This window comes from Giraffa tippelskirchi, chromosome 3 (assembly GCF_054371585.1).
Source record: "Giraffa tippelskirchi isolate mGirTip1 chromosome 3, T2T-mGirTip1v1.2.pri, whole genome shotgun sequence".
In the NCBI taxonomy this organism is placed as follows: domain Eukaryota; kingdom Metazoa; phylum Chordata; class Mammalia; order Artiodactyla; family Giraffidae; genus Giraffa; species Giraffa tippelskirchi.
The window spans coordinates 106,130,629-106,154,273 of NC_137277.1; the positions used below are offsets into that span (position 1 = coordinate 106,130,629).

Below are 23,645 nucleotides of genomic sequence, written 5' to 3' on the forward strand. Positions count from 1 at the left end.
TTAGGATAGACTGGCTGGATCTCCTTGCAGTCCAAGGGACTCTCAAGAGTCTTCTCCAACACCACAGTTCAAAAGCATCAATTCTTCGGCGCTCAGCTTTCTTTATCGTCCAACTCTCACATCCAAACATGACTACTGGAAAAACCATAGCTTTGACTAGACGGACCTTTGTTGGCAAAATAATGTGCTGTCTAGGTTGGTCATAGCTTTTCTTCCAAGGAACAAGCATCTTTTAATTTCATGGCAGCAGTCACCATCTGCAGTGATTTTGGAGCCCCAAAAAATAAAGTCTGTCACCGTTTCCATTGTTTCCCCATCTATTTGCCATGAAGTGATGGGACTGGATGCCATGATCTTAGTTTTCTGAATGTTAAGTTTTAAGCTAACTTTTTCACTATCCTCTTTCACTTTCATCAAGAAGCTCTTTAGTTCTTCTTTACTTTCTGCCATAAAGGAAGTGTCATCTGCATATCTGAGGTTATTGATATTTCTCCCGGCAGTCTTGATTCTTGCTTGTGCTTCATCCAGCCCAGCATTTCTCATGATGTACTCTGCATATAAGTTAAATAAGCAGAGTGACAATATATAGCCTTGACGTACTCCTTTCCCGATTTGGAACCAGTCCAGTCCTGTTGTTCCATGTCTACTTCTAACTATTGCTTCTTGACCTGCATACAGATTTCTTAGGAGGCAGGTAAGGTGGTCTAGTATTCCCATCTCTTGAAGAATTTTCCACAGTTTGCTGTGATCCACACAGTCAAAGGCTTTGGCATAGTCAATAAAGAAGTGGATGTTTTTCTGGAACTCTCATGCTTTTTCAATGATCCAATGGATGTTGGCAATTTGATCTCTGGTTCCTTTGCCTTTTCTAAATCCAACTTGAACATCTGGAAGTTCACAGTTCACATACTGTTGAAGCCTGGCTTGGAGGATTTTGAGCATTACTTTGCTAGCATGTGAGATGAAATGTGCCCTTAATGTGCCCTTAAAACCCACTATTTTCCTGGTCCATTCACTTTCTACCTTCCCTAGAAGATACCTTCGTCTGCTGAGTGAGTATGGCCCACCTGCCATCCAGCCTACCACCCATCCCATTTAGTGTCATAAAGTCCAGCTGATCTACCTCAAAAAAGTTTTTATTTTAATTAATCTCTGACTCAGTAATTCCACCTCTAGGACCCTATCTTGAATAATTAGAGGGAGGTCCAAATACATATATGTTCGAGGATGTTTATTGAAACAATATTTATAAAAACAACCAACAATTCCCACAATAGAGACAGATTTACAGAAAGTATGGGGTAATCATACCATGGACATTTTACAGTTATTCAAAATCATGTTTTTGCAGAATACTCAGTGATAGGGGAAAATGTGTATACCATAAAGTTCAAGGTTAAAAAAAATTCAAGATGTCAAACTGTACATAGAGTAGGATTCAATAATTTGAAGTACAAATACATATAGATGCATATATACATATATCACAAATTGAAAAATGACTAAAAAAGTATGTATAAATTTAATGCTTGCTATTTTTATGCAAGGAGATTATGGTAGATTTTATTTTCTCATTCAAACTTTTCCATATTTTCCAGTTTTCCTCAAATTATCAGGAATTGCTTTCACATTTAGAAAAATAATAAATAAATGTTAATAATAATAATATAAAAGTGAGATCAAAAGTGTTCCAAAAGATAGTAACATAAATACAGAATGCCATTTTTTTTTTTGCTTTTATAAATGGCTAAATCTTCCAGCTAAAAAGTTTTTATTTCCAGTAGAAGTAGTACTTGTAGTACTTGCATTCTTTCCTTGACTGGATTTGGATAGAGGATCCACTGCGACGTATTTGATTTGGAAACCTCCTGCAGTCACTGAAGCATCACTTATAAACTTCAATGTCATGACATTTCCTGGGAAGGAGGAAGATGCCGAAGAACCAAGATGTTACTCTCCTTCAATTTTGCTGACAGTTCAAAGATGCATCATTCTCATAAGGAAATTATAAAAATTCATGAACAAGACTCCTAGAATTCAGAACTATATTCTCAAGTTGTTGAGTCTGTAGTATCATTGCCAGGTGGGGCAAAGATTTCCAGATTTTTCCTGTGGCTCTCTAATCTGTCCTACAGGAAATTTTGTCTATTCTGTTTTAAAAGGTTTTCTTTGTAGAAGAAACACCGGTAGAATTACAGGAGGACAGCAGGCAGTTCAAACCAGTGAGAAACAGATGGGTTATTTACTAAATGATGGCAACAAATCTTGCATTTGCTAAGAAAAAAAGGAAAAAAGCCACAAAGCTAGATCTCTCTTTTAAACAAAGCACTTAACTACATTTTACCTGCATTAAAGACCAACATGTACCAAAAAGAAAAAAGAAAAACTTCATTATATGAAATAAATGTAGGAATATTTTTCTTTTTCATGTGGGAAAAGCCTTCTTAATCCAAATCACAAATCCGGATTTCTTTGCAAAACCCCCATACACACTGAATGCTAATGTTTGCTTTTGTCAAGCACAGCTTTAAGTGTCTTTCATCTTATTTTCTACAGCAACATGATGAGGTGCATACTATTAAAATAGTCATTTTATAGATGAAATTGAAGCACAGAGAGCCTGAGTAGCTTGCCCAAGGCCACAGGGTTTGAAGTGGCAGAACCAGGTTTGAACCCAGAGTTCATACTCTGGTCTACTGCACTCTTCTCAAACTTGGGAGAGCTGCTTAAATGAAAAAAGAAAAATTTTTTGTAAACTACTCAACTGGTTAAAATAAAAATTGGCACAGTAGGGCCTAGTGCTAATTTGCTGGCATCTAACCACCCTTAAGGCAGAAAGCGAAGAAGAACTAAAGAGCCTCTTGATGGAAGTGAAAGAGGAGAGTGAAAAAGTTGGCTTAAAACTCAACATTCAGAAAACTAAGATCATGGCATCTGGTCCCATCACTTCATGGGAAATAGATGGGGAAACAGTGGAAACAGTGTCAGACTTTATTTTTTGGGGCTCCAAAATCACTGCAGATGGTGATTGTAGCCATGAAATTAAAAAACGCTTACTCCTTGGAAGGAAAGTTATGACCACCCTATATAGCATATTTAAAAGCAGAGACATATTTAAAAGCCAACAAAGGTCCGTCTAGTCAAGGCTATGGTTTTTCCAGTAGTCATGTATGGATGTGAGAGTTCGACGGTGAAGAAAGCTGAGCACCGAAGAACTGATGCTTTTGAACTGTGGTGTTGGAGAAGACTCTTGAGAGTCCCTTGGACTGCAAGGAGATCCAACCAGTCCATCCTAGGGGAGATCAGTCCTGGATGTTCATTGGAAGGACTGATGTTGAAGCTGAAACTCCAATACTTTGGCCACCTCATGCGAAGAGTTGACTCATTGGAAAAGACCCTAATGCTGGGAAGGATTGGGAGCGGGAGGAGAAGGGGATGAGGGAGGATGAGATGGTTGGTTGGCATCACCAACTCAATGGACATGGGTTTGGGTAAACTCCGGGAGTTGGTGATGGACAGGGAGGCCTGGCGTGCTGCAATTCATGGGGTCACAAAGAGTCGGATATGACTGAGCGACTGAACTGAACTGAACTGATCCACATCTATGGCTTCCCACATGGCACAGTAGTAAAAAATCCGCCTGCCAATGCAGGAGACACAAGAGTTGTGGGTTTGATCCCTGGGTCAGGAAGATTCCCTGAAGAAGGAAATGGAAACCCACTCCAGTATTCTTCCCTGGAAGATTCTACGAACAGAGGAGCTACAGTCCGGGGTTAGCTAAGAGTCAGACTCGACTGAAAATACACACACACACACCCCTAAGTGTGCATTACTTGTGACCCCAAAATTTCACTTTTAAGAATTGACTCTTAAAAAAAAAATAGCACTAACAAGTAAAAGTATGAAAATATCTAGGGGACTTCCCTGGTGGTTCAGTGCCTAAGACTCTGCACTCCCAATGCAGGGAGCCAAGGTTCAATTCCTGGTCAAGGAACTAGATCCTACATGCCACAACTAAGACCCAGCACAGACAAATAAATAAATATCTTTTTTAAATTTCTAGTGAAATGTTGAATAGCAAAAGGCAAAAAAATCAGAAACAACTGCCTTCAGGATGTTAAATATTGGTGTATGACAAATTATGGCACCTATTAAGAGTCATTAAAAAGAATTAGAATGATCTAAATATACAGGGCTTCCCAATTATACTGTGACTTTGAAGTAGCTCCATAGTCTCCATGTATATAATGTTTGTTTGTTATAGGAAGACATCTGGAAAGATGGACACCACATAGTTGTCCAATGCCTTTCTTGGGTAGGGAGAGATGAGAAGAGTGGGCACTTTCTTTCCTTATATACCATTTATTAAAGTGGTACAAATATGGGTAGTTTTTAGTTTACTCTCTGTTTTTGTTTTTTAATATAAATATCCTGGGGTGAGTAAGCATATATTTAAGAAGAAAACTAGATCAAAATGTTAACAGCATTATGCTTGACTGAGAGGATAGTACTTTAAACTTATTTTATATATTCTTTTTCTATTACTCTGTATCAGTGTGTATTCTTCCTGCTGTTTTGCTAATTCTTTGGCACTTTATTTAACTATGTTCTTTCTGTTGATTTGTTTCTCTTTGAATAATAAATTGTGTGGGTTTTTCTTTTTTTAGTTTCTTGCAGTTATGCAAGAAAAACACTGATTTGATATTACATTTGGAGTCTGATTTAGACAAAATAAGAAAAATGTCAAGTTTCAGGCTTCCTTTGGATTCTCCCTCTGTTTCACTTTTTTAAAATAGAATTCTCATCCCCCTCCCAACTACCGTCCTACATCTCATAAAATGTCTTCTTTTAGTTTTCTGTTAACAGGAAATATGTTCTCAAGTAAAGAATAAGAGATAAATAGAAAGTTTAACAGATTACTCTTCCTAAGGAGATTGTGACATAGTAAGGAATTAATAAACTTTAAGCATTAATCATTCCAGTATTGAACAAGAATTTCCATCTCTTGTAATGATTCATCAATGAAAACTGCATGGAGCAAAGCTAGGGTGTGGGACTAATTTAGCTTGTAGTATCTCAGTTTAAGGACTGTTTTGAAATTGCAATTCAATGTAGCTTTGGTGTTTTTAGTTGCAGAAGTATTGTGATAACTTTTTTTTTTATTGATCAGAGGAAAAATAGAGCAAGCCAGAATGCCAATTACTGGTGCTAGTGATGAAAATAAAAAGAAAAATGAAGACATCAAAGAAAGTAAAAGTTGTTAGCCAGAAAGTATCAGTTTGAGGCAATAGCAGTGGTATTGCTTATTGCGATAAATGTATGCTGCTCCTGGAACATTTCTTGGCCCACATTTCGAGGAACAGTCTCATAAAATAATTAGCAAGATGAAAAAGATTTGGAAAACATTGCTCACTATTGTTAGGCTTTTAAGATTGAAAGTGAAGTTGCTCAGTCATGTCCGACTCTTTGCGACTCCATGGACCGTAGCCTACCAGGCTCCTCAGTCCAAGGAATTTTCCAGGCAAGAGTACTGGAGTGGGTTGCCATTTCCTTAACTATGCGTAATTAGCATAGTAAAAGTTCTCTGACATCTTCTAACAAAGAAACCTGTTTAACGTTGTTTAACCCAACATTTCCCCAATTTACCTGACCTTAGAGCACTTTTATCATGTAATATCTATTAAAAACACCTAACAGAATTGTGATCTTCATAAGACTTTCTGGGGATTGCTGTACTAATGTGAAAATGCAATAAATAAATACAACTTAAAATTTTTTTCAGCAATGAAAGATATTTTTAACAATTTGACAAATTACTCCAATCCTTTATCGATGAAAAGTTTGGGCCTTTTGTTACCACATTTTATGGGAATTATAAGATAGAGCAGTATTTATGGATTTGCAGACTCAAGACTATCTCAGATTGCCTTTCCTGCAAGTAACCAGAGACTACACACTTTTTTAAGTATAAATAGTTCTTTGCCTTTTACAGGCTAGCAAGCCATGTCTGTCTTCAGTTCTCAACTTTAAAAAGTTACGTAGTAATAACTGTTGGATAGTTCACTTTCAGTGACACTGAGAAAGCAAATCATAGTTTTGTTCCTCGATTTAGAGCCATTACCTGTACTAGTGATGTCTTCTGGAAGCTCATCTCCACAGTATCTGAAAGAGAATTTTTAAAAAGGAGAGGTCACATGAATGATTATAATATAGCTCTTGCAAGTGACTTTAACTGATAATTGATGTACTTCATATTTCCCCTAAGAGGTGAGTGTGAGCTCAGTCATGATTGACTCTTTGCGACCCCATGGACTATAGCCCGCCAGGCTCCTCTGTCCGTGGAAATTTCCCAGGCAAGAATACCGGAGTGGGATGCCGTTGCCTACTCCAGTTGCTCTAAGTAATGGCTCACTTTTCTATTATTTACAACATTTTATTTTTTATTTATTTTTTACTAGAATTTATAAGAGAGCCTGCATGAGTGCTAAGCTGCTTCAGTGTGTCTGACTCTGTGCGACCCTATGGACTGTAGCCCGCCAGGCTCCTCTGTCCATGGGATTCTCCAGGCAAAAATACTGAAGTGGGTTGCCATGCATTCCTCCAAGGAATTTTCCTGACCCTGGGATTGAACCTGAGACTCTCCTGCACTGGCAGGTGGGTTCCTTACCACTAGAGTCACCTGGAAAGCCCTTGCAAGAGAGAAGAGAGGCTAAAATATTGTTTGAAATAGCCTTCTTGCAGTATTGAGACTCTTAAGAAAGAATTTGTGGCATTTCTATTCTGTGTGTCTACAAAGCTTTTTGTGTGATAGACAATTTAAATCTATTTGGGAAATTTTAAAAATTTGTTTCTGATTAATCTCATGAAGTTTTTTTCACAGTTAAAGATGAATGGGGGGTATGAAAGAAAGTGGGAGGTATGACTGATTTAAAAAGGAAAAAATTACGCTGGACCTTATAAGATGATGTGATTTTTATCTGAATCATGGCTTGAAAGGAATTCCCTTGCACATAATTATATAAAAAGTAAGGGTTTTTGTTAGTTTCTAAAAAAAAAAAAAGTAGTTTATTCCAGAGAGGGAGAAAGTCTATTATAAAGGTAAATTATACAATATAATCCAGTAAGTAACAAATTAGCCTGTAGATTAAAAAGTCATTTTATCTAGAACTGTAATTGATTTCTGAAACTAGATTTAGAATAAAAATGTTATCTTAAGTCCCAAGGTAAGAAGTCTGTTCTTTCAAACACTTTGTTCTTAATTCCTCAGATCCTACTTCTAGTCTTCTTCAAGCTATTTTTTAAAACTATTTGTATTTTTTTCTATAGTAGTAGTCTCAGCTAAAGAACAAAACAACAACAAAAAAACACTTTCCATCCAAAAACTGCTGTTCATTTATGCAAGAATTGCCTTTGTTTTTCTTTTTATTTAAGTTACAGATTTCAAATTCAATAAAAAGATATTGTTTATTATTTTAAATTATCCCCACTACTATTTTCTTTCATTAAATTACTATCATGGATAATAGAGAATTGATAACTTATAATTCATTGATGATAGATATTTTAAAATGCACATTATTAAGTGGGGGCCTGAATATATAAAACACCTAACTGTGCTCTCTTTAATTTATAATATTTCATATAATGTTGCAAAATTTGTATTGTAAAATTTAAACTATATTAAAGATATTGGGTGAAAACACGCACCAAAGATATTGTGTCCCAGCATGTTGAAATACCAGGAGAGAAATACTGAGGAAAGGAACATTTGTCTTTTTATGGCAAAGAAAGCTATTTTTAAGAAGCTATCCATTGTATAATGAGCTAAACTGTATGAGAGAAGGGGCTCTAGTGTACTTATTTACCTTATATGCATAATGCTTAGTACAATGCTTTGTATACAGAAGAAAGGCAACAATTACTGAATTTATAATTATTTTTAGTAGGTTGACAGAAATCAGAACACTTAAAAAACCCAACAAATTCCCCATCCTACGTATCTTCTTTCTCCTGTTAGTCAAATCTTGAGGTCTGTATAAATGGAATATTTAACTGTTACAATTTAACAAATCAAAAAGTAGCTATCACTATTTTAATCATAAGTAGAGGTAGCAGCTGACTATGGCTTGTTAGGAGTAACAGTGCAAAGAAAAATCTTGGTTAGGAAAGAAAAGGATGTTGCAGGGGAATAGATAAACTGGAAAATCAATATTGTAGGGACAGTTGGGGAGAAATTATTAAAGAAGCATCATGCAAAATATCAGATGTTCATTAGCTTCCTGTATGGAGAAGCAACACATACCTTCCTACAAAGCCATGGACATCATCGTAACTGTCGTATACTTCCACATAGTCAGCCAAGCAAGCTGGGTCATCTTCAAGGTCAAAGTACAAAAAACTCAGGTGAATGCGCTGACCATACTTGAGTCTAATGTGCCAGTAGCAGATTTGGTTATCATCATACTCATTTGGGAAGCCTGGAGATTTAAAAATTCGCTTTGGATCTGTAAACACACCACCGCACTCCTTTGCTGAAATGAGAAAAGAAAAAAGAGCACTTAAAAAGATGATTCTACTTTAAAAAAATATTCATTTCTTAGTGTCCATCTATTTAGTACTTTTTATGAAATAAAAATAAAGACATGAATAAATATATAACCTCCATAGTATATTGTGTATAATTGTAGCTGAAGAATAACTGCATTTTTTTTGTTGATAGTTGCTAAATTCTTGAAAATAAACATAGACAACTTGTGATTTTTTTTTTAAAAAGTAAAGTAGCAAGAAGAAATAATTGTGCTCCTGTTTACATTTCTTGCTCTGTTCACATTTTAAGCATAGAACACACATCTTACGTGCACACTTAAGTGTATTTTGACAAATATTGATACATATACCTACGTATATTACCAACATATACCTACTTCACCAACATATATCTACATCACCAACTTTGACAGGGATTTTGTCCTGTGGTGTCACCACTGTGTCTTTAGGGACTTGAACACTTAGAATAATGCATGCAATAAATTCTGTTTGGAAAATCCTTATAAAGACCACTAGGGAACTTGAAAGGATTGGGGGCAGGAGGAGAAAGGGACGACAGAGGATGAGATGGCTGGATGGCATCACCGACTCGATGGACATGGGTTTGGGTAAACTCCGGGAGTTGGTGATGGACAGGGAGGCCTGGCGTGCTGCAGTCCATGGGGTCTCAAGGAGTCGGACACGACTGAGCGACTGAACTGAACTGAACTGAGGGAACTTGGTCATTCTAATCCAGTTAAAACGAAGAATTTATAATCATTCTGTGCTTGTTTTACTGGTTTAAATTAGCAACTTAATTCTAATACTATTTGAGGATTTGGTGGAGAGATCTATGCTCATTTTTTTCAAGTCATTTACCATTTCATAGATTTCTGTCATGTCCCATAACCTCTTATAAGAGCGAACCATCTCTGCCAGAACAGTAATTTTGCAGTATGATCTAGAAGGAAAGCTATAGAAGGGTCCCAGTTCATTTTAATTCCATATCAACTGAATGTCTAGTGTCTTAAAGAAAAGGTAGAAACTGGAAATTTGAAAATAATCTGAGCGGTGGTGTGGAGGTGGTGACTCTGGTAGTATTCAAAGATATTTTTATTGTACCAGTTAGAGGCTTTTTACAAGAATATTCTTCTTTAAAACAACCATGATAAAACATTGTGCTACAATCCTTAACACCATAGAGGTTAAAGAGTTTGTGTCCCCAGGACAGAATAGGCTCTTAGAAAGGCTAGAGTGTGACAAGGAAGGTCAGTAACCTAGTCTGAGCTCGGTGACCAGTCTATACCTCAGTGCCTTCATTGATAAAATAAATGTAGTCATGCCTCTTCTGTTGCCTCCCTCACAGCACTATTCTGTGGATAAATATAGAGGATAGCTTAATGGTGTTATGCAAAGTGTAAGCTGTTCATACTGTGTTATTAAATATTATAAAATATATAGTGTTTATGTGCACATAAGGGGCTTCCCTGGTGGCTCAGATGGTAAAGAATCTGCCTGTAATGCAGGACACCTGGATTGGATCCCTGGGTTGGTAAGATTCCCCTGGAGAAGGGAATGGCTACCCACTCCAGTATTCTTGCCTGGAGAATTCCACGGACAGAGGAGCCCGATGGGCTACACAGTCCATGGGGTCTCAAAGAGTCAGACATGACTGAGCGACTAACAAGTACCCACTTTGGGAGTGATTTTCTCTGTCCCATAGCATCCTATATTTACATATATATATAATATCTATATATAAATAATATTTATATATATATATATATATAGCCGTGTCTTGCGGTTTGCACTATCTTACTTCCCCATCCAGGGATTGAAGCCACACCCTTGGCAGTGAAAGTACGCAGTCCTAACCACTAGATCACTAGGAAATTCCCAGCCTCCTATATCTTCCATGTATATATCATTAGATTAGGGAAAAATCCAAATATTGAACTACTTTGGTTGTATATTTAGCTAGATCTATCAGCTCTACATTTCATGTTATATATAACTGTTGCCTCATCTCTGGCTTATTTAGAAAATGACAGATTTATGAAGCAGACTTCTTAAATCTGACTTTATAAATTTGAAGACTGACTGCTAATCGGTTAAGAAGTGTTTATGCAGGAGGGAGTCAGCATCATGCCACATGGTCGGAACTTGAATGAGCAAGGTTACTTCTGAACACTTCTGAATGACCCTGTTCTTTCTTGCTTCAAGCAGCTGTAACTTGGCAATACTGATTAATTAATAATCATTACTTTATTTTCCTGATACTGTTATGATTTTTTTCATTCCAATCATTTTTCAGTGAACTGTGCTTCTCCCATTGCTAGTTCAGGCAGCCCCCAGTCCCCTTCAGTTTAACCACATCGTAAATAATCAGCATATCACCGAATCTAAAAGTAAGCTGAGAATTGCGTAAGAACAAGTCTATTCTGTACACATTTTCCCAGCCTCTATGAGAAATAGATACAACTTACAAAAATTTGTAAATTAAGTTGGCATTCTTATAAAAGAGCAATGAAATGTACAGAATCCTAGGAGACTTGTTCTTACTCAATTCTCAGCTTACTTTTAGATTCAGCGATATGCTGATTATTTAGGATGTGGTTAACCTGAAGGGGACTGGGGGCCACCTGAACTAGCAATGGAGAAGCACAGTTCACTGAAAAATGATTGGAATGAAAAAAAAATCATAACAGTATCAGGAAAATAATGATTATTAATTAATCAGTATCTCCAAGTTAGAGTAAAAAGAGAAGTGCCTGTATAAATATATTTAAGGAAAAGGGGGAGTTCCCTGGTGGCCTAGAGGTTTGGATTCTGGGCTTTCATCGCCTTGGCCTGGGTTCGGTCCTTGGTTGGGGAACTGAGATCCTGCAAGCAGTGCAGCACAACCGAAAAAAAAAAAAAAGGGGGAGAGGAGGGGAGAGAGAGAGGAAAAGAAGGACTATAAATTATTAACAATGACTAAATATAGGACTAGATGTTGTATGCGTGCTTGCGTGCTCAGTTGTATCTGACTCTTTGCGACCCCATGGACTGTAGCTAGCCAGGGTCCTCTGTCCCTGGAATTTCCCAGGCAAGAATACTGGAGTGGGTTGCCATTTCCTATTCCATAAATGTAGTATAGTATAGGCTTAATGTATGTCAAAGTGGTTTGAAAGAGTCTATATGAATGCGCTGTATTTATTCATATTTTGTCTCAAGTGGGAGTAGGTGATAGCTCTAGACAAAATTCTTTTCTACCAGAGTACATATTATTTTGAGATATAGGTTAGCTACAAACATGAGAAACTGTTCTCCAATGACTAATATTATTAAATGGTAACAAATTCTATAATACTATGCTAGAACTTCACTGTAACTCTCCTACTGTGTTACAGACTTTCTCATAAAGGAGATCCAAATGGGACACCACCTGAGGATATTTATGATCATAAATGTAGGAAATAGTTTGTGACATGTTGTAACAGTTTGCAGTATTATCCTGGGGGAAATAAATCCCCAAACAGTCTACTTTTTTCTCTAAGAGCATGGAGCAAGAATTACTCTTGATAGTAATTATGATGAGTTAATTTTCTCTTTAAAGTTTTCCTGACTACAATCAACCATGGAAAAAGAATATGAATAAAACATATACTATATAATAATAACTAGAATATCCAGTATATATTCGTTAAAAAAAAACAGAGTGGGAGTTGCTTAGTTTGGAAGTTTAAGAATTTACACACAAAAAGAAATTAGGAAAAATAATTTGTTTATCCTGTCTCCTTTTTCTCATTCTATTAAAAGGATAACTTTGAACAGTTAACATTTTGTAGTATCATAGTACTTCATAGTTTTAGCTAATTCACTGTGATAAGTTTATAATCTGCATTTTTTTTTCCTTTGTGCTCAGGAAGTTTCCTGGCACAGAAAACTAAATTTGAGATTTCACTTGCCTACTAATTATCAGTTGTCTGATCTGGGGAAAGTACTTAAGTTCTTGAACTTTCAGTTTCCTGAATTCTAAAATGAGTATAACAATAACTCCTTGCAGAGTTGTGAACATTAAGTGACAGTGTGGATGAAGGGACATAAGTCAGCATTTGGCACAACATAATCATTCTATGAATGGTAGTTGTTATTAATAATTATCATTACTGGGGACTTCCCTGGTGGTCCAGTACTTAAGAGTCTGGCTTGCAGTGCAGGGGCCACAGGTTTGATCCCTGTCTGGTAAACCAAGATCCCACATGCCATGGGGCAGCTGAGCCCACACGCTGCAATTAAGACCTGATGCAGCCAAATGTATATTTAAAATTTTTTTAAAATTATCATTATTAAATTGATTTGTCTCTGGAAAAAGAAGACATTTCTTTTTTATAAGATGTAACTGTTTTGGTATAGTATAAAATTACTATTTTCCACAAACCATGTGGGTTGTAGCAATATGCATCCCATCTTTCACTTCTATTGAGACGGATTCCGTAATCGATAATACCAGTTTTTCCAAATCCACAGTTGGGTCCTGGCTTCACAATAGGATATCCAACTCTGCCCTTGGCCATCCACCCAGCGGCACAGACATGAAATCCTGCAAGAGAATGGAAGAGTAATGGCTTAACTTGTATGTTCCCTCAGCTGGGCAAAGGTCATCTCAACCAAGATGGCCCCTCCCAACAGGGACGGTGTCTTAACTGCCAAAATCCAGTTCATATAAAAGGGGAAAAACGGTTTTCTTTAAAAATACAGTTTGAACACGTATAAAAGTTCTTATAACATCTGACTTTTACTAGAAAATGACATCTTGGCAAAAAAAAAAAAAGATGGACTAAGAAATAATAATACCATGGATATGAAAACAATCCAATTTCAGAGCTCGCTTCTTTTCACAAATGACCCTACTAGTGCCATGAGATAACTAAAATTATCACCAATACTGAAAAAAATTTTTTCAAATGATAGTGTCTCTTTCAGGATCAATTAATATATTGCTAATATTTTTAAAAATTTGAATAAAGATAAAAGCACTCAACATTTCAAACAAAGCCTCAGCCCTGTTTTCCTTGCTCAGCTTTGGAGGCTCTTTTAATATTTGCCAATGCCATCCAAGAACGATTTGACTACAAGTCCCTGGTGGCTAGTAATGGCTCTGGCTTTTGCACGCATCATTCCAGTTACTGTGTCACACACAGCCCTGTGGGTATAGACTGAGCAGTCATCTGGGGAAGACTCTGGGCCATTTTTGACAACACCTTTATTTTTGTCTTGGCTAATATATAATATTTGCATGAGCTTTGCCAGGTATGTTCCTATCAGCAAAGGGATTTCTTTAATGGAGAAGATAATTCTGAATGGAGGCGGCCTTTTGGATTCTCCTGAAAGTCCAGGAGAGACAGTAGCAGCCCCCTCACTCTCTCCCAACCCCCAGCTTTTATTATAAAGAAGCAAACAGTATTTGTTAATTACTGGGTTTTCACCAGGTGTCCTGGCATCATCTTCCCAGTATCTTTCATCTGGTGCTCTACAACTCTTTTCCTCATGGCTTTTGATCCTAAAGTACAAATGCATTCTCCCACTTAATGTTAAAAAAGAAAAGGAAAAGCTTGAAAAAAAATCACTAAATTCACTGTTTCTTCTACTAAGTGAATTTCTTTGTAAGATTCAACACAGTAACATCATTTAACAGCTGAGGAAACCCACAGAGATCAAGAAAAGATAAAATGGTATAATATTAAAAATGAGTAGCAATGGCATTAGAATTAATGAGAAAATTAAATGATATAGAGATGATATCTTCATTTTCTTTTGACTTTAAATTATTTGCTCTGAATGGGAGGTGACTCCAACTCAGTTGTTTGTTTTAGAAATTGTCCACCATCTAGCTCTAGGCAGAGAAAATGGGAGAAGCCAGAGGAACTATTAGCAGAGGTGGCGAAGTAAGTCTTAATAAGAGGTTGCAGGAAAGGTGGAAAAAATTTTTTTCCAAGGGTGAAAAAGAAGAAATATTATGCTCAAAGCAGTTACCAATTTTTCTGGCTGCCTCCAACTGCTTGTAGGTGGCAAGATGGCCACCTTCATATTCACACACCGCCTTCGCTTCTGCGTAGGTGAGCTTGTATTTGCCGGATCGCGCTTCCCTGTGGTACACGCCTGCTGCTTGTTCTGTGAATTCACAAAATGTCGTAAATGCACTGTTATCCATTTTTGTCGAACAAGGGAAATTTTGTGGCCTCATCTGGAAGATTACATCAGCTATTGTTCCTGCCAAAGGGTTCCCTGTGTTGGCTGCCTTGAGTGGCTGAGTTTTCATTGTTAGAAAGCTTTGGGAAACATTTTGAATGAGGGGAATTTGGGGGGGGACACAGAGAGAAACTTGAGACTAAGTTATGTTTCTGAACTGAGAGCCCGAAAGAAAGTTTTAATACAGCATTGTATTTCTGCACTATCCAAAGGTGATAAAGTTTTAACTTGTTTTTTTTGCTTTGTTTTAAAAGCTTGGAAAGGTAAGCACTAGGAAAAGGAGTCAAAGGCAAAAGAACCAATGAAAATTGGCTCATAATGAAGGAGAAAATAAGCCAAAATATCCATTTGAGGGAAATGAGTAATGCAATGTAATTGAGAATTTAGTAAACAAATAAAAACTGAGGAAGAGTTTGAAAGAATCCAAAGGCACCAAATAGTGCATTAAAGAAAAGAAAAATAGATATAACTACAGCTGAGAAAAAGTGGGACACACCTAACTACCAGTTCCTAAGTTCTTTACCTGATTTGTCTTTTTTTAGTTCACATTTGTTCCCAGCACATTTTAGATGGTATTAAGTCATACGTGAGCTGTCTCCTAGTAGATCACTGTTTAAATTGATTGTTTTGAGTTTGGAGTACATTTTGCCATAGAAACAATGTGAAAAGATTCCCAGGACAATAATCATAACATAGCTCTAATAGTTCTGTGTAGACTATCAAGATTATTGTTAAGTCTTTGTACCCCGACCTGTGTAATCAGCCACCATTAAGACCATTTCCAGCAAGAATTTATATTTCTAGCCTTGCAGCAAGGTATGAATCCAGCAGTATTAGAAATACTGTTCTTTACTCTCTACCCAAAGCTGAAGTTGACAATGCCAATTTAATAGGAGATGCTGCTTGGCATTTTCCCTGCTTTTCTAAACTCGTGAGATCCTGCTCTTATATCTTATATGGTAAAAGCCTATCATGCATACACAGTGCATTTGTCAGTCTGATACTTAGAGGTCAGAACACACAAGGAACATCAAAGTCATTTGCCCTTTTGAGAGTTCCCTACTTTCCAAGTGTCCTTCATAGGGTAAAGCCTCATTAACTCAACTTTTGCCAGTTTCCAATGTAGCTGTGTTAAGTATTTACCACTAGGTACTTTGCTATGTTCTAGGGAATCAAGCCCTGTTCTTAAGCAACTTGGGCACAAATGGGCAAGGCAAGTACGTCTATTTTGAAGTACAGGGATACTGAGGCTTTTAGTAGAGAAGACAGACATGTAGTATTCACTAATATATGTGATGGAGATGATTGTTACTTTTTAAAAATGTTAGAACTGTATTTGTTCTCTAAAAGATCTTTATTTGAAAAAAATTTGATTATTTTGTCTGCCCAGGTTTCTCAAACTAAAATTTCCTTTATATTTTACTCCCAAAATAAAAATCTGATGTATTAGAAACAAGACAGCAAGCCTGTCCACATCACCAAATGAAGGCTTAAGTATAGTTTCAGCTTACCCAGAAATGGAGTCTTAAACCAGTTAGTCAGAAGACTCCTGATCATTACTAGTTAAATCATCTGCCTGATAGAACTCTACTATCCCCTAAAGGAAAGTAACTTAGCTATCAAAAGCCTACTTTTTTGCTAGTAAAACTTCCTTATGCCTGCTCCTTTCTGCCTATGAAAGTTTTGCATTTTGTACCACTCCTTGGAGCTCCTTCAGTTAAATTGGATGCTGCCGAATTCAAATGGATTTTTGCTCAGATAAACTCCAAATTTTAAGTATGTCTCAGTTTTTCTTTTAACAGAGGTTTGGAGGGGAAAAAAATAAACAGAAAGATTAAAAAATAATTTTAAGTTTTCTTCCCAGTAGTTTTTCTTAAAACTTTGGTACCTCTTGAAACTTGTCTAGTAATAAGATAGTAACTTAAATAGCAGTAATGTCTATACTATAATTTTTAATTGATTAAATGATATTAATATTCCACAGTGCTCCTGAAAGAGACCCAAACTTCCCATTATCTTGCCTTATGAACAAGTTGAGAACTCTTGGCATGTGTACTTGAATATTTTAAGCACAGATTTATTTTAAAGTATTTCTTAATTCAGAATTTATACTACTAAAATGGTCCTTTGAATAATGAGTCTTAATCTAAAGAGTTTCACCTTTCAGAAGAAGTAATAATTTATTAATTTTTCTAGCTGTCATTCATTAAAATTGAAAATCTGCTTAACCAATAATTTCCTTTTCCTTTTATTAATAGTAAGCGGTAACAGTAGCAGGTTGGCTCTGATTTCTACTTCTGGTTCTGTGATAGACCAGTTGTGTGACCTCGTATAAATTACTGCCTGAACCTCAGTTTCTTCATCTATCAAATGGGAATAATGACAGTTACTTTTTGGAATATACAGACCATGAAACCTATAAGCATTGCTTCTGGATCCTATAGGAGCTCATAATAATGTTACTTTTCCCTTTTCCTTTTTCAGATTCAAAACAGTGGTTAAAAGGAATTGCTTATTTGTACATTTTTTGATTTTCCATTTAAACTAGTTGAAGTCACTTATCCTTATGTGTCTTAAAATTTACTATGGAAGAAATTAGAGTATACAAGAGTTAAAAATAAACCTTAGGGTCCCTTACTTCAGACTTCTTATTTTCCCAGCATGGAACTGAGACCAAGAATTTTAAGTGCCTTGTTCTTGATAGTTGCTAGCAGATTCCTGCCTTCTAATTCAACTCTCTTCCCCCTCTAAACAGTTTTCTAATACTACATTGATCTAACCAACTGTGAACAGTTTATGCCAGGCTGACTGGTCAATAATTTGTCCCACTTTGAAGCAATATGCAATCACTCTAGGCCTCAGATGTGCAGCATACTATTAACAAATATTTGGGTTTCCTTCCCTCTACCTCTGGGACAGAACTTCTATTGTCCAGGTTTCTATGTTGGTGATATACAACATCACTTAAAAAAAACCCAAAACTCCATTTTACTTCATCATTAGGGAATTTGACAGAATTTCAGTTTATCCATTTGGGTTCAACTCTTACTAGCTTTGATCCTCTTTTTCATTTCTGACAAATAGGTGTATGTTTCTCAAGTTCAATGGTGTGTAATGAAAATAAACAGAAAGACTTGCTCATTCCTCTAGTAAATTTCAGACCCCATCTTGGCCAAATGGATTGCACTGTTCAGCATGAAAGTAGTTCACTGGCTCAAGCTGAAAAAAGAGGCAGTAAGGCTGTGCATTGCAAATTGAGCTTTTTAATGAAATCCGCATGGCTGTAGTTATTACCAGAAAGTAATATGCTGAAAGGGAAGATATTCTACAACTCTGTGCCACTTAGCAAGCATAAAATCAAGATCTAGGTTCATTTTGCTTTCTCTTTATTTTTCTGTTTTATATAAGGATCTGTCAATTTTCTTCTTGAGCAATTCAAAAAATTTTCACCATCAGATAAAACAGTGAACATAAAGCAATAATAGTCTGTATCATGAGAATTAAAACATTGTTTAGAGTACTCTATGGGGCATTTGGGGTTTTATCTATTTAGTTTTTTTTTGGTCTATTGTTTATATTCTCAGTTAGGCCTGTGTCATTTCCTTACATTTAACAAAACAAAACAACAAAAGAAACTTTCCTTGTCTAACAGAAGATGTAGGAAAGTATTTAAATGGCTAGCTCAAACAAAAGAAATCAAGTGATAAGAATGCATTCAGAAATACAAGCTTTTTTCATTTTTTCTATATTACAAGATGGCTTTGTAAAACTAGTCGAAAGATGTTTGGAAAAACATGAGATATACTACAGGTCAGAGTACACAGAGCAGTGATTGTAAAATTATTTTATATTCCAGTTTACCTGTTACAATTCTCTTATGGTTACCTGTTATGAAATCTGACTGCAAATGCATTGAAATAAGAACAAAATAATGTATTAGTAACTTTCTTTTGTTAAAAACACTTTCCTCATTATACTACCACACCTGTTTTGAAAATTTTAAAGGACATTTTCATATGGACTATAAATATTAACCTCTATTTTCTACTCAACAGTTCACTTTATAAAAAGCTATTCTAAAATTTTAGAAGGCAGGAACACTTAAAAAAAAAAAAACATGATATATACACTCCATCAGCTGTTTTCCCCAAACAATTTTCTTAGAAAACATCAGCCTTAAATAGAAGAGAAAAATTTACAGCTTTGATTCACTTCTGTATGAATTCAAAGAAGTGACTTCCCCAGCAAGAAGCTCATGAGTGAAGTTTCTTACCAAGCCATATGGAGTTATGAAAAATTCCGTTCTTGAATCCCCATCCGTGAGCCTCTTCCCATAGCAAGACAAATAAGTAAATTAAGATGATCATATCTCAGTCGTAGAGAAGGAATGTCCTGTTAGAGGCTGCTCGGGATAAATCCTCAGAGCAGAGGCTGAAATGTGTCTGAAACATCTGGTTTCCACATCTTTTAAATGTTTTTTTTTTTTTTTTCAGCTGTGAGGTCAGCAAGCGCTCTCCAATGGCATTTTCTGCTGTAGAGTTACACAATTAACTCACTGTCTGAGGCAAATCCTCTGACTCATTTGCATTGGCAACTCAAACTAAGGATATAGAAGGATCATCTACATTTTAAAATTCACTTACTTGGAAAGGGGATCATTTATTCTGTCTGTCACGGACACTCTTCTGTTAGGAAGTTCTTTATAACTTGATGCAGATTCAGTGGTGGTTTCAAAAAACAAAAGAAACACACTTCAGTAGGAATTTTAAGAGAGACCCTAAGTATCTCATTTGCAGTAAGTCAAATGTGGTATAGGGTTTGGGGTTAAACACTAATCTTGAACTTGACCCTGGTAGTATTATTTATACTTTAGTTTCCCCTAAACATTGTCAAGCTTGAACAGAAGGTTTGAAACAAAAAGTGTGCATAGTTGGCCAATTCTGAACTGTCTCCAGTGTTGTAGGATTTCTTTACTTTCTTTTCTGTCTGCTTCTGTCTTACGGTGGGGTTGCAGTCCTTGGATTATTGTTGTCCAAGGTAGGTAAATACATCATTTTTCAGAAAAGTAGTTCAGTTTCAGGTGCTTAGGACATTCCAGCAGTTTGGGGCTATCTTATTAGAACACAAAATCTTCCAGGCTACAAATCCTTGTTATTTGGGGAGGAAGGTGGGTTAGTAGATTCTCATAAAGTTAATTAAAATATGGTGCTAGCTTCCCCACTCTAACTTTGAAGATTATCAAAATAATAGGCACAGTTATCATAGTGAAGTCACCATACCTTAAAATACCCAAACTTCGCTCTCCTTTTGTGCAGGGTCTTTGGGTAACCTGTTTGGTAATACGGCACTGCTCTGATGCTCCCTGGCCTTTCCTGTTGATTGACAGCCATTCGGGGAGGGGCAGCTTTGACATCTCTTTCTCATTGGTCATTCTTTGCTATGTATCCTCTCTACTCCTGCTACTAAACTGCTTCCATTTGTTCCTATTATATTCATTTCTCTCATGCTTTCTTAGTTCCTCCTTTGATATTCAATCTTTTGAAATGGTCAGCTTTCTGGACTTGCTCTGATCTAAAGTTAACTTGAATCTCTTAGGCATCTTTGCATTGTACATCTAAGGCTTGCCCTGATCTCATCTCCCCTGGAAAGAGCAGTTGTAGGAGGTAGACTGAGGTTACAGAATTTTTCTAACACTCACTGAGGTTGGATAAAGCTGTCAGGATTCAAAAATCTCTATTTTGGACCCAAAGCAAATGAGAGATGAGATGATTATATACCAGTTCACCCATAGAATTTCAAGGGTTTAAGTTTGGTGCCAAGAAGAATCTAGTCTAGACCAGGTAGGTGTGACTATGGAGAAGACAAGCATGGTCAGTGGGAATAGGACGAAGAGATAGTTGGAAGGAACAAACCATGTTTCTCTGGAAAATGGAATTATATGACTATTTTAAGCCATGGTTTAGGAAGTAAATATAACTTTACTTGCACAAGGCAAAAACTGAACCATCACAGCTTTTCCCATTCTTTGCCCGGTCACATTCTCTGCCCATGTGCTTTCTGCATCTCTCGAAGGTACTCAGTCCCCTCTTGTCCTTATTTATCAAAAATTATTACCAGGAAAGGGTTGAAAATTAACCTTTAACTAGGCCAAATAATGAACAAGAGATACGCTTCTTTATTCATCTACATTTTAACAAATCTCCAAGTATGACGAGGTGTAAATGTTCACCTTATTTTAGCATAAACATTTAATGATTACTTTAATGGATTAACCCAATCAAGGGGGGAGGATTTCTTTCTCCCCCTCCCATTTCCCCCGTGCAATTCCCCCCATCTCTGCACAATGTTTGGAAACCCTACATTAAGCAAAGAGGAAACACTGCCTAATCTTGTGGGTTCTGGTTTTGAGGGGGTGTTGAGTTCGATTGTGGAAGAAAAAAGGAGAATGAGGGTTTTGTGTGGAAAAGATGCCGTGGGTGTGGGTGGGAATTCAGGGGGGAACCAGAGGGAGAAGGATAGAGGAGAGAAGAAGTTTTGTTTGTGAACTAATCTTGAAAGTCGCCCAAGAAAACAAACCGTCCCTGCCCACCCCTCCCCCCCCAGAACACACTACGCACATGTATTTGAGTTGAGAGAAGATACACTGATGAAAGTTCCTTTCAAAGGCTAGAAGACTTTGCTAGTCCAGTGTTCAGCCTTTAGAGATAAATGTCACCTTACCTCCCCTACTCCTTCCATCTCTTGATTGCACTGGCCAGTCACTGACTGAAAGCCCGGCAGGACCTTTTTTTTTTGGCAGAGGCAGCTCCCCTTCCGACTGCTTTCCCACAGAGTTTCAGTGCTCATAAGCCCAATCCCTTCTAGACACCTAAAGACAAGGTGGGGAGATTGTCATACTTGATCTGGGCTAAGAGTGCATTGAACAAGTTTAAGATTGCCTGAAGTGGCACAGTGGTATGATGATGTCACTATTCCACAAACTTTAAAACAGACTCTAAAGATAGACAGAATTTCAAATGTCAGAGGAAGAGAGGAGACATTTAAAATCTTTTCAATATGTCCAACCTCAGCTAACAGGGAAAAGCTATGGAGAAGTGTCAGGTGAATGTGGATCAAGCGGTAGAGAGAAGAAGAGAAGAAAAAAAAATACATTCTAAGAAATCACATGTCTAATTATAATAATCTAAAAAGAATACACTTGAATAGCTAGACATTGTGGGGAAACATATAGCATATAGTATTAAAACTAAAGCATAAATTATATAATTTGTTGATTATATCATGTGTTTTGTAATCTTGGGAAGTGAAGGAAAGAGTAAGAGGAGAAGGTAAGAGAAGGAAACGGTAGAGCTCAGTGAATTACAAAATATGTCAGTAGAGGACATAATTAAGAACATTGCCAGTAAGGCCATGAAATTACAGTACAGGAATTCTCCACCCACCCCAAGAGCTTCGTATGGACCATGATGTGAATAAAGGCAATAAAAGAAATAAAACTCACTTCCCTAGTGTGCAATTTAAAACTATTGGAGAGAAATTCTAATGCATGGCATAGAGCAAGGCTTAAGAAATATGTGGCTTCTTAAACTCATTTATTCAATAAATAAATATTGAATAAATTTAAATTTCCACTCATTTATTCAATAAATACTTAATCTTCAAGTGGAATGCTGCAAACTTTTACGGCACCAGTGAACTGAATGGAGTCTATGTAGAACAATGGGAAATATATGGAAAAGTGAAACATTTAATTATTTTATATCAAAAAGCTTTTTAGAAACTGAATATGACACTGAACAGAACAATGTGCTTTCAAGTTTTTGGGAAAACAGATGTCAGAAAGAGATCTGAAACTGACACTGGACTTCCCATAAGCATATGGGGTGAAAGTAATTAGTAATACCTGCCAAGTATTTCTTGTTCTTCACCTTCCAGCAGCACTTTGGTAGCATTGTACCCTGTGGTTTGGTGAGATCATGTGACTATTTCTGGCTGGTGAGATGTGAGCAGAGATTTGATGTGTTATCTCAGAGATGAGCATTTGATTGCTGATTCTCTAGAATTCTCTTTCCCTCCGGCATGGAGGGAAATGTTTGAGATAGAGGCTGGTCTATCACTTGGATCCCTGATTGAGTCTGATGTTATATGTGTGTGTGTGTGTGTGTGTTTAGTTGCTAAGTCACATGTTGTGTCCAACTCTTTGTGACCTCATGGACTGTAGCCCATCAGGCTCCTCTGTCCCTAGGATTTCCTGGACGAGAATACTGGAGTGGGTTGTCATTTCCTTCTCCAGGGGATCTTCCCGACTCAGGATTGAACCCACGTCTCCTGCATTGGCAGGCGGGTTCTTTACCACTGAGCCACCAGGGAAGTCCCTGATGTTAAGTAGCATGAATGAAATATAAACCTTTATTATTTTATGTCATTGAGATTTGGGGATTGTTCATTACTGTTAGCATAACTTAATTTGTCCTAGTTTATAGGAAGCAGTGAGTATATGTGTTGTGCTGTGCTGTGCCAAGTAACTTCAGTTGTGTCCGACTCTGTGTGACCCCATGGACTGTGGCCCGCCAGCCTCCTCTGTCCGTGGGATTCTCCAGGCAAGAATACTGAAGTAGGTCGTATATCTGTATATGGGAATTCAAAGCAAAGAATTACTTCAGAAGTTTGGAGATCTAGGGACATTCAGATACAAAAGTTAAAGCCAGAAGAAGAAAGAGGAAGAGGAGAACAAAGAGAAGGAAGTAATGATTTATGTACTTAATATCCTTCCTCTCCCCACCCTGCCTCCTTATAATCACAACTCCCCAGTTTGCGTATGATCTGTCTTCCAATTTTTTTTATTGGAGTATAATTGTTTTACAATGTTGTATTAGCTTTTGCTG

The 23,645-nt window shown here is 36.8% G+C and overlaps 1 protein-coding gene across 4 annotated transcripts; it reads right to left on the reverse strand.

Moving 5' to 3' along the window:
• Window positions 1-1,218: 1,218 nt before the first annotated feature.
• On the reverse strand, window positions 1,219-22,907 carry TNFAIP6 (TNF alpha induced protein 6). 4 transcript variants are annotated; one of them, XM_081578142.1, is made up of 9 exons: window positions 22,664-22,907; window positions 21,481-21,628; window positions 20,040-20,401; window positions 19,404-19,466; window positions 14,545-14,682; window positions 12,950-13,111; window positions 8,303-8,531; window positions 6,122-6,162; window positions 1,219-1,916 (listed from the first exon to the last, which is right to left on the reverse strand). In XM_081578142.1, exons 4-9 carry the CDS (start codon window positions 19,417-19,419, stop codon window positions 1,738-1,740), a joined length of 765 nt encoding a protein of 254 aa, XP_081434268.1. In that variant the 5' UTR covers window positions 19,420-19,466; window positions 20,040-20,401; window positions 21,481-21,628; window positions 22,664-22,907; the 3' UTR covers window positions 1,219-1,737. The 4 variants fall into 4 exon arrangements, with proteins under 4 accessions (XP_081434268.1, XP_081434269.1, XP_081434267.1 ...); XM_081578143.1 differs by having other exon boundaries at window positions 20,040-20,132; window positions 21,378-21,628; XM_081578141.1 differs by lacking the exon at window positions 20,040-20,401.
• Window positions 22,908-23,645: the final 738 nt, after the last annotated feature.

Excerpts from the sequence above, each read along its gene's own strand:
- TNFAIP6 (XM_081578140.1), bottom strand. The coding sequence starts at position 19,127 with ATGATCATCTTAATTTACTTATTTGTCTTGCTATGGGAAGAGGCTCAC. Across the intron at positions 8,532-12,949 it reads ATATTGCTACAACCCACATG|CAAAGGAGTGCGGTGGTGTG; the intron begins GTTTGTGGAAAA and ends TTCTCATTTCAG. Across the intron at positions 1,917-6,121 it reads AGAAGACATCACTAGTACAG|GAAATGTCATGACATTGAAG; the intron begins GTAATGGCTCTA and ends CCTCCTTCCCAG.